General features: G+C 41.4%; 1 protein-coding gene across 1 annotated transcript in view; it reads left to right on the top strand.

The window, feature by feature from the left end:
• LOC110541216 (thioredoxin domain-containing protein 8-like) overlaps window positions 1–15,717 on the top strand; it is a 57,438-nt gene that overhangs the window by 25,165 nt on the left and 16,556 nt on the right. Inside the window, exons 2-4 of the mRNA XM_021628007.2 lie at window positions 6,348–6,452; window positions 9,878–9,937; window positions 12,020–12,085. Coding sequence (XP_021483682.1) covers window positions 6,348–6,452; window positions 9,878–9,937; window positions 12,020–12,085 — 231 coding nt within the window. The remainder of the gene's footprint in view (window positions 1–6,347; window positions 6,453–9,877; window positions 9,938–12,019; window positions 12,086–15,717) is intronic.

The raw sequence follows: 15,717 nt of genomic DNA, 5'->3' as shown, positions 1-15,717 counted from the left end.
GGAGGGCAGCTGTTTGTTTCATTCATTGTCAATATCACAAGGCATTGGTCTGCAGATACTCACAGAGACAGCCATATAGATTATAAATTATTAAAATACCTGGTGGAAAACTGGAGGAGGGGTAATAGCTCAGTAGTAAAACACTTGTCTGGCAAGTATGAGGCCCTGGCTTTGCTCCATAGTAACACACACACATACACACACACACACACATACAATCATGCATGATGTATCACTACCCTATCCTTTTGTCCCACCTTACTGAGGTCGCACAAGTTCCTGCTTGGGAAGATCTCACCCAAATCCAGCAATCAAAAGGGTTAATAACTGGCAGGAACTGAGCAGATGTATTGCAGATGGTTTACATCCTGTTTGATTTAGCACCAAGCCACAAAGGGGTTAAGAATATTGAATGTCACAGAGATGTCCCCATCCTCAGTTTCTCTTTTTCTCTACAGGCCTTCTGTCCTCTTGCTCTCCTCAGGTCTGATCTCCACACTCTTAACTCTCTGGGTCCCCTCTCCTGCCTTGTTCCCTCTCTTCAGCCATTACCTCTGTCTAGTCTATCTCCCTTTCTGAGTGAGATTTATGCATCCTCCCTCGGGCCCTCCTTATTACTTATCTTCTTGGAGTCTGTGCCTCGTAGTATGCTTATCTTGTACTACATGGCTAAAATCCATTTATAAACGAGTACATACCATGTGCGTCTTTCTAGGTCAGGATGATCTTTTCTATTTCCATCCATTTGCCTGAAATCTTCATGATTTCTTTGTTTTTAATAGTTGTGCAAATGTGTCACAGTTTCTTTATCCATTCTTTGGTTGAGGAACATCTAGGTTGTTTCCAGATTCTGGCAATTACAAATAAAGCTGCTATGAAGAGCAAGTGTCCTTGTTGTATGGCTGTTGGCATAATGCTCTTGTGGAATGATTGTAATTTACCCTTGTTCATTCAAATGCTGATTTCTCTACCCCACTATCTGGTTTCAATCCGGACATTGCATTCTGATGCTTATTCTAAGCATCACCTGTCTCAAGTTTGTATAAACATGCCACCATTTCTTCTCTGTATTGTCAATAAAACAACCAGCCATAATGTTGAGCAATGGAAAGAATAGTATGGGACATCCTGGTCCGGAGGGGAGGAGAAGGAAGTGAAGAGGAGTAAGGGAGCAGAGTCATCAGGAGAGGACCTGGAACCACGAGGAGAGATGAACTGGACCTAAGATATGACTAAAAGCAAGTATAATGTTCGAAATCTGAATGGTAGGAAACTATGCGGACTTGGAGGTTTAGGATGGAGTAACTATTGCCCAGCATTGTGCTCTAGGTTAATTAAATAAATCCTAGTCTCTGGGTGGTGATTTGGGTATACGGCTGGTTTAGGAATAACCACTGATTAACTAAAAGATAAATCAATAATGAATATTAATAACCAACAACATGGGGCAGATCATCTTTTGGGTACACACTCAGGAGAAGTATAGCTGGGTCTTGAGGTAAAGCTGGAGACCTAAGTCAGGGCAAGCTCCTGGGAAAATATGAGGGGGATTCAAGCAGAGACTCCTGGTCCCAGAGACCACAGAGTAGACCAACCTTCTAGTGAAGGGCAGGGAACACCAACTCACCCACAAAAATTTCGACCCAAAGTTTACCCTGCCCATGTGCAGGAATAAAGATAGAGCAGATACAGCAGAGATTGAGGGAACGCCCAACAGATTCCTGGCCCAACCCTTCGGAGAGTGCCAACTCCTGACACTATGAATTATACTCTACTAAGATTGCAGACAGGAGCCTCTTAGATGTCCTCTGAGAGGCTCTACCCAGCAGCGCCTCAAAACAATGCCTAGACTCACAGCCAAACATTTGGGCAGTGCACAAGGAGTCTTGGAGAATAGCGGGAGGAAAGAGAAAAGGACTCGGAAGTGACAGGAGCTCCGCAAGTAAAACAACAGAGCCAACTAACCGGAGCCCAGAGGGGTTTGATGAGACTGAAACATCAATCAAGGACCATGCACGAGCTGGACGTAGGCCTCCCATAAAGATGTAGCAGTGGGCAGCTTAGGCTTTAAGTGAGTACTCTAGTAAGGGAAGAGGGGACTGCATCGGACACAGATTCATTTGCCAGCTTTTAGATCACTTTCCCCTGGAGGGACCACCTTGACAGGCCACAGGGGAAGAGGACACATTCAGTCCTGATGCAACTTGGTGAGCTTGGGGAGGATGGGAAAGGGAGCTCCCCTTTTCTGAGGAAAAGGGTAGTGGAGAGTGGGAGAGAGGGTGAGACTGGGAGGGGAGGAGAGATGGGGCTACAAGAATGTAAAGGGAATAAAATAAATAATGAGGGGGGAAAAAGGAATAACGAATGTTACCCCACACATTCGGGGTGTGAAAGCCCCGAATCACACACGCACCTGATCAACCACAATCCAATCCAGTTGTGTTCTGTTCAGGTCTGCTTAAATCTGCAGCAATATTTCTCAGACTTGAGCGGACAGCAGAATGGCTGGAGGACTTGTTGGAGCACGCACTGCTGGGCTCACCCTCAGAGGTTCTGAGTCACTAAGTCCAGGGTGGGGTCTGGGAATGCGCGCAGTTGCCAGGCCACGCTGAGTTAGCTCGTTCCCCGGTCTGTAGAGCCTCGGTTAGAAATGGACCTAATAGTCGTACTTTTCAAACATCGGCACGCACACGAATAACAGAGAGTCTCAGAACGTCAGCGGATCTGGTGTAGAGCCTGAAGCCCTGAATTTCCACCAAGCCCGATGGGGTCTTCACATTGAATCAAGGTCTTTGTGGGATCCGAATAGCAAGGACTAGGGCACTGAAGAGAATTCACTCTTCGTTTCCCGGCAACGAAAGTCCTGCTTAGAAGTCCTTGTTTCACTGTCTACAATTCCCTCCTGGCCCTCTTTCATTGATCATATTTTAACTCTTTATCTTTTGTTCTTTTTTTTTCCCTGCTACCTTTTCTTTTTTTCCTCTCTCTACTTATTTCCTTCCCCCACTCAATCACTGTTTTTCTTGACATCTTTTGAAGTTTTTAAAATCCTGGCCTTCTCTCAGGACGCTTTTAAAGTTTTTAAATAGCAAGCAAAAGTTAAAAAGAAGAAGAAGAAGAAGAAGAAGAAGAAGAAGAAGAAGAAGAAGAAGAAGAAGAAGAAGAAGAAGAAGAAGAAGAAGAAGAAATACAGCTCTAGCGTCTCGTAAGGAAACTCTTCTCCAGACTGGCTCAGACTTTCATGATTCCAATGATGATGTCAGGAAAGAGTCTAGGAATGCAAGCACACGTTAGGAAAACAATGCAGTCAGTTGGCTCCAAAGGAAAAGCCCAGACTTCTTTTATTCTAGAAAGTTCCTACCTGGCACCATTTCTCTGAGAATAGAAATTTTCCCTATTTATGAACTAATAAGGCAAACATGTTTTCAAAAATATACTAGTTTTTGTAAAACCTGACTGTTTTCTGGCTTTTAATGCTGCTTAAATCCTAATTGAGAATAAACAGTATGTCCTCCTCTGTTCTCTCTCTGCCCCAGGGCTGGGAAAGCCACTTCATCCTCAGCACTGGAGGACAGACGTAAGGCCCAGCCTCATGACCTTCTAGAAACTGGAGGACAAGGCAGACTTTTCAGACTGTGTCTGAAAGTTAATTCCGAACTATCTCCTTTAGCTAGGAAGAAAAGCATCCTGACAGCAAAGAAAAGCCAAGGTCAAGTTAGCACATGCATGTGTGTCCCTGCCAGGCTGAGCCACTTTTCTCTCCATCAACACAAGACTGGAGCATGGAAACCCCAAACAGAGGATTTTCCTCAGTTTTATATTATCGTAGAACCAGCTATTTCTCACATTTTTGTTGTCATTGTTGCTCTGAGGGATCGAGGAACAGAAGACATGGCCAGATTATTTGTTCTGTTCCAATTCTGAAAACTCTTAAATTATTGATTGCCTCTGTTTGTGTGTGTACACATGCAGCTTGCCAGCAAAGAATTGTTTTTTTACCATTTTTAAAAGTTATAAACACAAAAGTTATGCTCTGAAAACTGTATGTGACCTGTAGCACCTAAACTATTATCTATCCCTTACTGGAAAGTTTCCCAACCTCTGATTGTGTGAAAGTGAAGTTTCAGTATATTCTAAGTCGTCAGAACAAAACAGCAAAGTTTATGGAATGTGTGAGTCATAAATGAGTTTCCAGGAAGCCCTTTATAGGATTAAGGTATTAGCACTCTTTTTTTACACAGCACAATTTCTTTAAACTCCTAAATGAAATGAGCTTTGAGCCATTTAGTATGCATGGCTTCCGCTGAGGTGGGGGGGTCAGAGACTAAATAAATGCGTAAAAGTTAATGACAAAAATAAAAAAAAAAAAAGCTTAAGATGAGAGAGCCCAACGGTTGGCTTCTGCATCCAAAGACCTTGGTTTTCAACTAAGCCAACTAGTTGCCTAGTCACAGCCTAAAAGGTAAAATTAGGTTCAAAGTCTGCCCAAGTTCTAGGTTCTGAGATGACCCATTCAGTGATGTCACAGAAAAGTTCCCTTTATATTCCACCCAGAATGCCATAATTAATAGGACAGCTGGGGTGATCCACCTGAACAGACAGGAGGGGCTCATCAAGCAAGTCCCATATGCTAATCATGGTGCAGGTGATTAATGACATGGCAAGTATTCGTTGGCTTCATAAAATATTTCGAAAGACACTTCAAAAGCAATATTCAATGAGACTTGATGAACAGTCATTATTCCCTCTGCCCAGTATCCTTTCGTTGCTCTACGTCAAGGGAGCCTTTTCAATTCTTTTGTTTGTTTTATGTCTTTTGCTATAGGGTCTTACTAAAAGAGATGGTGTAACTCTGGCTGACTTGAAAGTCACTATGTAACCTCAAGAGAGGCCAGGCTTGGTGCTGCAGGCTGGTTCTTCCAGCTACTCAGGAGACTGTGACTAAAGGCTAGTCTAGGCTATAGAGTGAATGCAAGGTCCAGATAAGGCAAGTAGTGAAACTCTGTCTCAAAATAACAAGTAGAAAGAGGGCTACAGATAGACCTTATCTATTTTGTGCTATGCCCTGGGCGTAAGTTCTATTATCACAGGAAATATAGATACAGCTGAGAAGCAGAGGCCTGTTTTGGCTGTGTGAGAACCCAGTTACCCATTGCTACAGAAATACAGGCCCTAGGAGTGAATGTATCTTCCTTGCATCAGCAGTCTCACCTGCCAGAAACTAAATCAAATGGGAACTTAATTATCAAGTTCCCTTGCTGAAGGGCAAGCATGCCATCTCGATGGCATTAATCCCACCCTTAATGGGGATAGGCCCTGCTAAACCTAATCCAATTCTGAACTAACATGATCAGTGTTTACTCCAGGGATGTGTAAGGTGATTCTGTTAACCACAGTGAAAGGAGTGGAGCTCATCACTGGGAGAAAAGCGTAATGGTTGAAGAAATATGCTTTGGAGTCAAGCTGCCTAAGTGAACAATCTACACCATTATCCGCTGGCTGGCCATGGGAAGGCTGATGAGTATTTGTGCCCTTAGCTATGAAATTGAGAGGATGAAGATATATAATGATGAGGGAGAGCATAAAGATTACAGTTCAGAACATCAGAGTAGAGAGTGAGAAAGTGCATGTAAAGAGTTCTCTCTGTAACTGTCACCTTCTCACCCAGGAAGCATTCCATAAGGGCTTACCATCTGCAAGTTAGGGACCAGAGGAGAAATAGTGCCAAGCTAGACCTGACTCCAGTGGGGAAAACAGGGCTCCAACTGCTAATGTAGGACAGTCACGAGCAAAAATATAAATAGAGTGATCTGAGGTCTCAGGATGGAATATTTTAATTAGGTGATATCAACAATTATTGAAATGTTTACTTAGGATGTTTAGGAAAAAAAGTTAAATCATTAAATTGATACTGATTAATATTTTAAGAGTGATCACTCCCATGAAGTAAGAAAATGTCATCATTAATGCATTTTCAACTGACTTTAAAATTATTAAATACAGAGATTGAGCTTGGACAGTGTTTTTGCTTTCACCTTCATCCTTTCATTTCTCCCTGGCTGACCTGTTTCTGCCCAAAGGTAGCCACTACTACCACCCCATGTAATAAGCAGACTTCTAACTTGTTGATGAATGTATCACCACTTATGTGTACTCGCAAAGACAACTATGTCTAGCATCAAATTCACTTAGCAAATGTTGGACCACCTGTAAGACAGTAAGGTAAGGTTCCTGGATTTGAGGGCTTCCTCTGTTCTTGTACCCTTTGTAAGGTTTTCATTTTATTTCTTGTAAGACTTTGTGAGGTGCCATGACCATGCACACCTCGCCATGTGTTCTGGTTTCAGAAGGAATTCAAAGAATTGTTGAGAGTTGCTGGACGCAAGCTCGTGGTGATAGAGTTTTCAGCAAAATGGTGTGGCCCCTGCAAAAAGATTGGTCCTGCTTTCCAGGTAAGTATTTCTGGTGTCTATCTCATATTTGTCAAAGGAATTTAGGTCCCCAAAAGTTTCCCCAGCCATTCTTAAATGTTTTTAAACATCTTGGATGTTCTCACTTGACCTCTTGAATCTGCCAAATCTAATCCTAACAGTGGCAACTATCATTTAGTTGTAAATGAACTTATATCAGATAGACAATCTACACGACATTTCTTTTATGGCATTTGTATGTGTGTAGTTTGTACATGCAAGTCAAAGGTAGATGCCAGATGTTTTCATCAATTACTCTTTACCTCACAAAGTGAAGCCAGGTCTCTTTCAGAACTCAGAGCTCCCCGTTCAAGCTAATCTGGCTAGCCAGGTTGCTCTGGGCCTCCACTGTCTCTGCTTCCTGAATGCTGATGGTACAAGCAGGCCACTGTATCCATAGGCTTCCATGTGGCCTCTAGATATCTCAACACCAGCCTTTACACTTGCATGGCAAGTGCTTTACCCACTAGGCTACCCACTCTTCTTCTACATGACTCTTCAGCATCCCTACTGCGCCCAAAATTCTTGGACTGCACAGAAAGAACATTTTTGTGTTTGAAAGATCATTCTGTCACTCAAAAGGAAGAAAGGATGCTCCCTAACTATGGCACAGAAATAAGCAGTGCTCAGGTACAAAAGTGTGAATCCACTGAAATGCCACAGAGTTAAAGCTGCTCAAACTCCAGGAGCCAATAAAAGGCAAATAATGTGCCACCAAAGCGTGTGTGTGTGTGTGTGTGTGTGTGTGTGTGTGTGTATGTGTGTGTGTGGAGATGGGGTCTTAAAGACAACCTCAGCTGCCATCATTCCTCAGATACTGTCTACGCTCTTTTTGGTTGTTATTGGTGGTGGTGGTGGTGGTTTGATTTTTGAGGCTGGAACTCACTAAGTAGGGTGGCCTGGCTCATGGTTAATGAACTCCAGAGATCCACTAGTCTCTGCCTCCCCAGAGCAGAGAGTACAAGTGCGTAACATCACATTGGCTATCTTTCACATGAATTCTGTGGGGTCAGACTCAGGTCTTTATGGCTGAATGGCAAGCATTTTATGGGCAGCTATGTCTCCAGCCCGAAAAGCCAAGTCTTTGGGGGGTTTTCTTGTTGTTTGTTTGTCTATGGTTTTCGTTGTTGTTGTTGTTTTGTTTTTACTGGTGATGATGTGAAGAAACTGCATTGATAGAAAGATAAAATGATACAAGGATGGAGAGATAACTCAATGGTTAAGAGCACCGCTGCTCTTCCTGAGGATCCAGGTTCAATTCCCAGAACCCACATGACAGCTCACAACTGTTTGTAGCTTCAATTCCAGGGAATCTGGTACTTTCACAGACATATATACAAGCAAAACATCAATGCACATAAATAAATCTTAAAAAAAAAACATTACTCTGAAAATAATTTAGCAATTTATCATAAGGCATATAAATTAAACACACACATATAACAGAATGTTAGAAGAAAACTAAAGGCCTATAAATAACTTAGTAGAGGTTAAGACCTAAAAATTAACATTAAATTAATCTATGACCTAACAATTGTGCTTTTTTTTGCGGGGGGGGGGGGGAGGGAGGCGGTGGTTCAAGACAGGGTTTCTCTGTAGACCAGGCTGGTCTTAAACTCACAGAGATTCAACTGCCTCTGCCTCCCAAGTGCTGCCACCACCCAGTACGATTTGCTCTTGATCAAATAAAATGAAACAACACATGAACATTTATAGAGTATACCTGTAACAGTTAAAAGCTAAAAGCTTGTGTCTTCCAATAGATCAATGAGTACACATGAATTAAGAGGAATTATGTAAACTTCATTCATTGTATCTGAGGATAGAGCAGAGCAGGATACCTGTCAATTTTTTTTTCTTTCTGTGAATAAGTGACAGCTGGAGGGAAACGTGAACAGAAAAAAATTTGTATTTGCTATACTTGTAACTCGGCCTTTTGTAAGGGAGCATATTCATGTATTTCAAGTAATCCTGTTAAACTCATTGTCCATGAAGGATTGGGAGGGATGGCTCTATCTCCTCTAGTCACTCTATCCATCAGAGATCAAGTTGGGAAACAGAAATAATGCTAACCAAAGATTTAACACCAGGAAGTAGATGCTTATTAAGTCTACAGAAGGCAGAGTGGGGAGGCTCTGGATAAGACACCTCTCTGTGGCATAGGCTATCCAAGCAGCCCAGGCTACTTCCTATATAATACAATTGGCCTCAAGGTTATGATTCTTCTACCTCAGCCTCCCAAGTGCTAGAGTTGGAGTTGTGCCACCACACCCAGCTTAGAATCATTTTATTAATCTGAAAAATATTCTCAAGCCTCAAAGGTCTTTGTGCTAATTATACAAGAATTTTCTCCCATTTCACCATCTCGAGGGACCATAGAGGAAAGAACCCCCATCTCAGTCACAATCGACACAAAATTGTGAGGTGGGGCGTGCCAGCAGCAGGGCTTCTCACGAATCCACCTAAACACTTCCTGCCTTACATCTCCCTCCTGCTTCTCCCTCCCCAGGGACAGCTCCATCTGGCACTGACTCCACTTGGCCAAGCTTTGGACACCCTGTGTGTTACCTTTCAGGAATAGTCTCGTTTGGCAGAGGTGAATGAAAAGGCTTGTAACATCATTTTTAAACAAATCGAGATACTATCAAGTGACCACAAAGTGTGCACACAGGTGTCTGGAATATAACCCTGTGCCAACATAAATCACTACTGTCCTTACCTGTTCCTCCTGAGCTGTCACCACTGCTGTCAAAGGCATTTCCAGAAAACAGAAGCAGGAGAGAGCGCATCCTTCCTATCGCCTTTCATTTCTTGTGTGGCTTTCCATTGGCTAGCTGCAAGTCAGCCGACAAGGGAATCTAGAGAATTAGTTTCGATATATGATAGATTGTAGAGGGTGTGAGTCGGGGGAGGAGGAGAAGTAGGCTGACGGTCATGAGGGAAACTGTCTACTGCCACCTGCATTACACCTACTAAACCCTGTCAAGATGAGAAGGTGAAAGTACCAGCTACACATCTGGTTCAAAGAACTGCACCATTGGCTGGGGTGCCAGGACCACGGCACGGTTTCTAACGCTGAGCTAAGCCCACCCCCCTCACCCTAGACAAAATTTGAAAACCGCTACAGGTAATCCCTTGACACCTTCAGGAAAATACTGTTTTGCCCTCCACAGCCGACACGGTAGCTTTTTGTCCTTGACTCTTGAAACACCAGTCTTCGGTTTTGTTCTTATACTCTGCAGTGGATTCTTGCTTGACCGTAAGGAGTCCCAAATTCTAAGCTGTAATGAACCCTCAGAATGCTGTTTCCATCTCTTTAACAACCAAGTCATACCTTTCTTCTTTTACAGAATGTATTTTTGGTGCAAATAATAATATTTATGTTATTTTGTTCTTTTGTCTTGAAGGCAATGTCTGTAAAATACCAAAATGTCATGTTTGCTAATGTGGATGTGGACTCATCTGAGGTAAGACCCCCTAAGTCCTCTGTGGACCACCAAAGCCCAAAAGCAATGTCACTGAATATCTCTGTGTCACCACAGTGTGATGCCACCTGGTTAAAAAAAAATGGAATTCCCCATTTTTGTTTTCGTGATAAATGTAGCAAATTGTCTTACATAATTTTCTTTTAATATTAGCAAATATATGACACCCTCTTGTACTGTAGCAGACTCTTCATTTCACTACTTGCTCCTCAGCCTGTTACTCTATAGGCAGACATTACAAGGAAACCATGGTGAACGTTATTTTTAGGTTATGTTATTGTGTTCTAAAAACTAGCTCAGTGATTACAGACATTTTGACATACCTCACTTTGGCAATCTGTGTTTGTTGTGGGGAGGGGAGGTTGCTATTCAAGCATGAAAAAATTCCATGAACTCCTTTCCTCTTATCCCTAGATCTGTCCTTTCCCCTTCATCTCTCACCTCCATCAAAGTAATAATCCTCATATTCTCAAGCCATATATGTCTTATCGCTATATAAAATATCTCCACAGAATTATTCTTCCTAGGCTTTGCTAATTTATAATGAGGACATGTAACTATATTAATTAGCTTTCTGTCACCATAGCAAAATGCCTAAGAGAAAAAGAAAGGTTTATTTTGTCTCACCATTTTGGATATTGAGTCGAGTTTATCAAAGCCCAGTTGGCTTTTGGACATGTAGAAGGCAGCACATTTGGACAGGGGTATGTCACAGAACAAAGCGATCCTGTCATGATCAGGAAGAAAAAGAGAAAGAGCCAACATCCCACAGTCTCCTTTAAGGGCATACACCCAAAGAACTAAAGGCCCTCACAGGCCTCACCTCTTAAAAGTTCCACCTCTCCCAAGAGCTCCATGCTGGAGACCAGGCTACTAACCCATGAGAGGCATTCTGCATTCCAACTATAGCAGAGGTGATGACAAGTGGCCTACTGGATTGAAGTTGAGCTTTAAACTAAACAGAAAATCACAATTTTGTTATCTTTTCTGTCATAATTGGTCATAATTTTGTCAACTTGACACAAATTTTGCATACCAGGGAAGATCTGGGTTATTGTGATAATATTTGTATGAATTTTGCTGCAGATATTTCCATGTGAGCATACGTCTTGATTTCTTTTGGTTATATCTACATGTGTAATTGTTGCCACTACACTTTATTAGTATATAGAGAAATTAAAAAACCTTTTTCCAAAGAAACTGCATCATTTTACATTCTCATCACTTCAATAAGAGAGTTCTAATTTCCCCACATTCTTGGCAATCCAAGTTACTCTCTACTTTTTGGCTACAGCTTTGTCTTTTAAAATGTAGCAAAAGACACACTTTTCTAATAATAACTTATAGATTAGTTTTTGCCATGATGATCATAGCTAAAAATACAACTTAGTATGTATATACTTGCTTCTTTGTGTATGTACTGTGAGTGGAAAAGAGATTTAAAGTCAATCAACAGAACTCTCAGTGAGAGATGTTCAGTTCTGTTTCCCATGAACAGATAATTTCATCCAACTTCCCTTAAAAACAAGGGAAACAAAAACATACCACTTGGAAGCAGCTGGATTTGGATTAAAATTATGGAATTCTGACCTCTTGTCTTTGGTCTCCAAATGCTTTAGAATTAAAGATGAGTAATGAGGAGGAAGGGTGACAAGGCTTAAAGAAACTGTGGGAGTCTTAAGTATGCCATGCCTGTCTTTGGTGTGACTGATGGAGACGGGCCTTTTCCTTCCTCTTTTTGCACTGAGGTATTTTTATACTAGGCTTCCTGGGGCTCCTCAGCCACCATCCAAAGCTGTTAAGCACAGCTCACTGAGCCACTTAGCACCCATCTGACCTTCAACTCGCTCCTCTCCTTCAGCTCTGGAATGAGACACCCTAGGAGTTTCAGAATGGTCCTCTTTATGCATGGTTGTCCTGGAGGCTTTGCAGGTATGTTAGAAAAATTCTGTAAAGTGTCAGGTGGCTTTAAGATGAAGCTTCTTAGTAGGCACCAAGGAACACACTTGGTACAGAGAAAGGTCACCGAAAATGAGACTTCATACCATTTTTTTTCTTTCCCAGGAATTGACTCAATTTTGTCACGTCAATGCAGTACCCACATTTCAGATGTTCAAGCACACCCAAAAGGTATGTTTCCATGGAAAGCAGCAGGGATAAATAGATGATACAACCATCAGAGCTAAAATAAAAAGCCTGGTGTTCCTTGCTTAAATGAAAATACTTTTTTAAATATAACTCTTAGTTTGAAAATGCCACACAGTACTGAGGGGTAGAGAAAATTCATGACTTATAATAAATCTCTCCCCATTTGAGGCATGCACATCATAAAAATCCCACTATTCTCTCTGCTATGGGGTAGAAGTATCAAGAACCTCCCAGATAAGGAAATGATAAAATTCTTACGGAGGCGCATACAGTCACACAGGATGTGGGGAAGCAGCCACCAAAAATTATCACAAGACAATACAGCCTCATGATGATGCGCACGGCCTGGGTTCGATCCCCCTGATCCACATATACCAGTTCTCCTATTTTTACCTACGATACCCTCGGTGGCTTACTTAGTTTCTGTCTATCTTTGTTTCACTATTTGTCAAATAGAGGCCATTATAAATTTTCCCTCACAGGGTTGTTGCAAACATTAAATATGTCTTCGTGACTGAAGTATGTGGTCCATTCTGGCATTAGTGGTTTAATATGTTTTACTAGTTGTTCTCCTGAAGATGTTAATGGTATAAAATGGTGATTTATAGCTTTATCAGCACATGATAAAGCTCGTGCTTTCAGATTCTACTGGGGCGTTGATAGTTACTCCCATGTGCTTCATGAAATGTCATTTTGCAACAGACGTAGGAGGCACAAAATATACACTGTCTTTTACACCAATATTACTGTAGAAACACCACAAGGAGAAAAGAGTAACTGAATATATAATAATCATAACATTATTTCTAATGTTGACAATAGAAGCAATTTCTATGTCTTTTTCAGCAGAATGTCTAAGTGGGTTATGAGCTACCTATTCCATGATATAGTATGCAACTAAAATATTGCGAAAAATATTGTGAAGTTTAAAAATCATGCTTAGGCCCCAGCTCAGATGTAACCCATAGACTCAGTCTCCAAGTGGGTTCCCTAATAAGGGGAGCATGGGCTTTCTCTGGCATGAACTCAGTGACAGGCTCTCTGATCACCTCCCCCTGGGAGGGTGCAGCCTTGCCTGGTCACAGAGGAAGACAATGCAACCAGTCCTGATGAGACCTGATAGGCTAGGGTCAGATGGAAGGGGAGGAGGACCGCCCCTATAAGTGGACTAGGGGAGGGGCATAGGGGGAGAAGAGGGAGAGAGGGTGAGATTGAGAGGAGATGAGGAGGAGGACACAGCTGGGATATAAATTGAATAAATAATAAATGATAATAATAAAAAATTTAAAAATAAAAAATCGTGCTTAAGTTTTATAAAGATTATGTCTAAACTGGGGGGAGATGACACTTTTTTTTAAATCTGCCAGCTGTAGAGTTTTATTTTTGTTTCTACTGGTAAGTATTTGCTATACTATAACTGGTGCAGTAGATTTAATAATTTTTTAAACATTACCTAGTCCTTCCCATGGCCTTTAGGGAGAACCAAACTATTTAGCATGTGTTTCCTCAGCTTGCCCCACCTACATGTCTAATTTCCTGTGCATGTCATCTTTGCTACCTTCTCGAAGATGAGAACATGCTCTTGCAAAATCAGTCACACATCCATGCACCTTGACTACATCCTCTCCATCAGTTGCCATCTCCAGGCTATGTGTTTTTCTGCCCAGGGTCCATACTCTATTTTCTATCAGGAGCCCTATTTCCTATCTTTAGTCTCAAGGCTTCATCTCTAGGTTTTAACCAAACAATTAACTCTGTCTTCATCAGTATGGACCCTTTAGTTCATTAAAGCCAATTCTTATCAAACCAGAACCAGTGCCAGAATTTTAATGTTTCCATTTAATATTATTAGCAGAGCATCTTGATTATGGAGTTTAAAAACTGAATGGTTGAGATGGAGAGATGGCTCATCTGTAAAGAGTTCAATTCCTAGCACTAACGTCCTGTGGTAACAAGCACCTGCAACTCCATCTCCAAGGAATCCAGTGCTCCCTTCTGGCCTCTGTAGACACCTGCATTTACATGCAAATATACACAGACACACTGAGAGACATGTAAATAAAAATAAAACCAAAGTCTCTTTTTAAAAACTAACCAATTTGAAATTATTTCTACCACAATATATGAATGCATCTATTGCTAATCATTTGGTGCATGTAATCACATGAAAACCTTCCAAGAAATAACAACAAAAACAAAAAACCTTCTATATCAAAAGCAAGAGCCAAGAAAAGAATGCAAAGAGCCTAAAGGGAATAACACTCTAAATCTTTTACTTCTTTTGACTCAGATCTCAAATGGGGTCTGAGCAGGTCTTTAGGGTTCCAAGGTGTCTTAGTCAGTGTTTTCTTGCTGTGACCAAAATTCAAGTTGGGAAGGAAAGGGTTTCAGTTTATACTTCCAGATCATCACTGGAGAAAGTCAGGACAGAATTCAAACAGGGGTGGAACGTGCAGACAGGAGCTGAAGAGAGCCCATGGAGGGTGCTGCTTACTGGTTTGCTTCTCCTGGTCTGCTTAGCCTGCCTTCTTATAAGAACCCAGGACCACCAGCCCAGGGATGGCACCACCCTCAATGGCCTGGGCCCTCCCATATTACTAATTGAAAAAATGCCCTGCAGCTGGATCTCATGGAGGCATTTTCTCAGCTGAGGCTCCTTTCTCTGTGAGAATTCTCGCTTGTATCAGGTTGAAACACAAACCCAGCCAGTACACATGGGGTCCCACTTTTCCCAATGCATGGAAATTTAGGGTTAAACCATGGCATCTCTAAACTCTTCCCCCCAGTTTCTGCCCCAGTGGTCTGCAGAGAGTCACTGCAATGGAGGGGAATTGGAGTGGCCAGGCAAAAGAATTGTTTATTTGAATTTTTGTGTCAGGAAAAGCAAGCAAGAAGGCTTTCACTGCCATCAACTCTCTTCTTGAGAGTAGAGAAAAACAGAATCCGTGTCTTTGAAACCGCCTCAGAAATAAAGGCTCCATGCCTGTATCTGGGACATGTAACTGGAAACTGACTTATTGAAGCAATTAAGTACCATTTATCCATTTGTTTCCAAGCTACAGTACAATTTCTATTAAGGATTGTTTCAAGAAATGGGGGGGAAGAGGGAGAGAGGGTGGAACTGGGAGGAGTTGAGAGAAGGAGCTTCAATAAATTGTGAAAAAATAATAAAAATTAAAATAAAAAAAGTCTTTATGTTTCCAATAAGACATCTGGCAAACAATCACTGTGCTCTGTGCTTAAAGGTCCACAGCATAAAAAGTCACAGAAATCATCCTAGAACACAGGAGAATATCTGTCTCCTTTGAGGCACAATGTATATTCCTTGCATCACACAGGAAAAGCAAAGAGGTTCTCCTTTTTCTCTATAGATGCCCAAATTCCATGACCCCTTACCTATTTTGTCTCCAACATTTCCAAATGTTCCACACTACCTCATCATTAGGCTTTTGTTCTTTTCTTTGGCCTTCATTCTTGATTATGTCCTTTTTTTAGTATATATATATATATATATATATATATATATATATATATATACCATAAATAAAATAAAACTTTTTAAAAAGTACATAAAGCCATATATCATGCTCTAGGACAATGGTACTTAGTGATCT

This window comes from Meriones unguiculatus, chromosome 3 (assembly GCF_030254825.1).
Source record: "Meriones unguiculatus strain TT.TT164.6M chromosome 3, Bangor_MerUng_6.1, whole genome shotgun sequence".
NCBI lineage: Eukaryota > Metazoa > Chordata > Mammalia > Rodentia > Muridae > Meriones > Meriones unguiculatus.
This window is presented reverse-complemented; position numbering and strand designations above follow the sequence as displayed.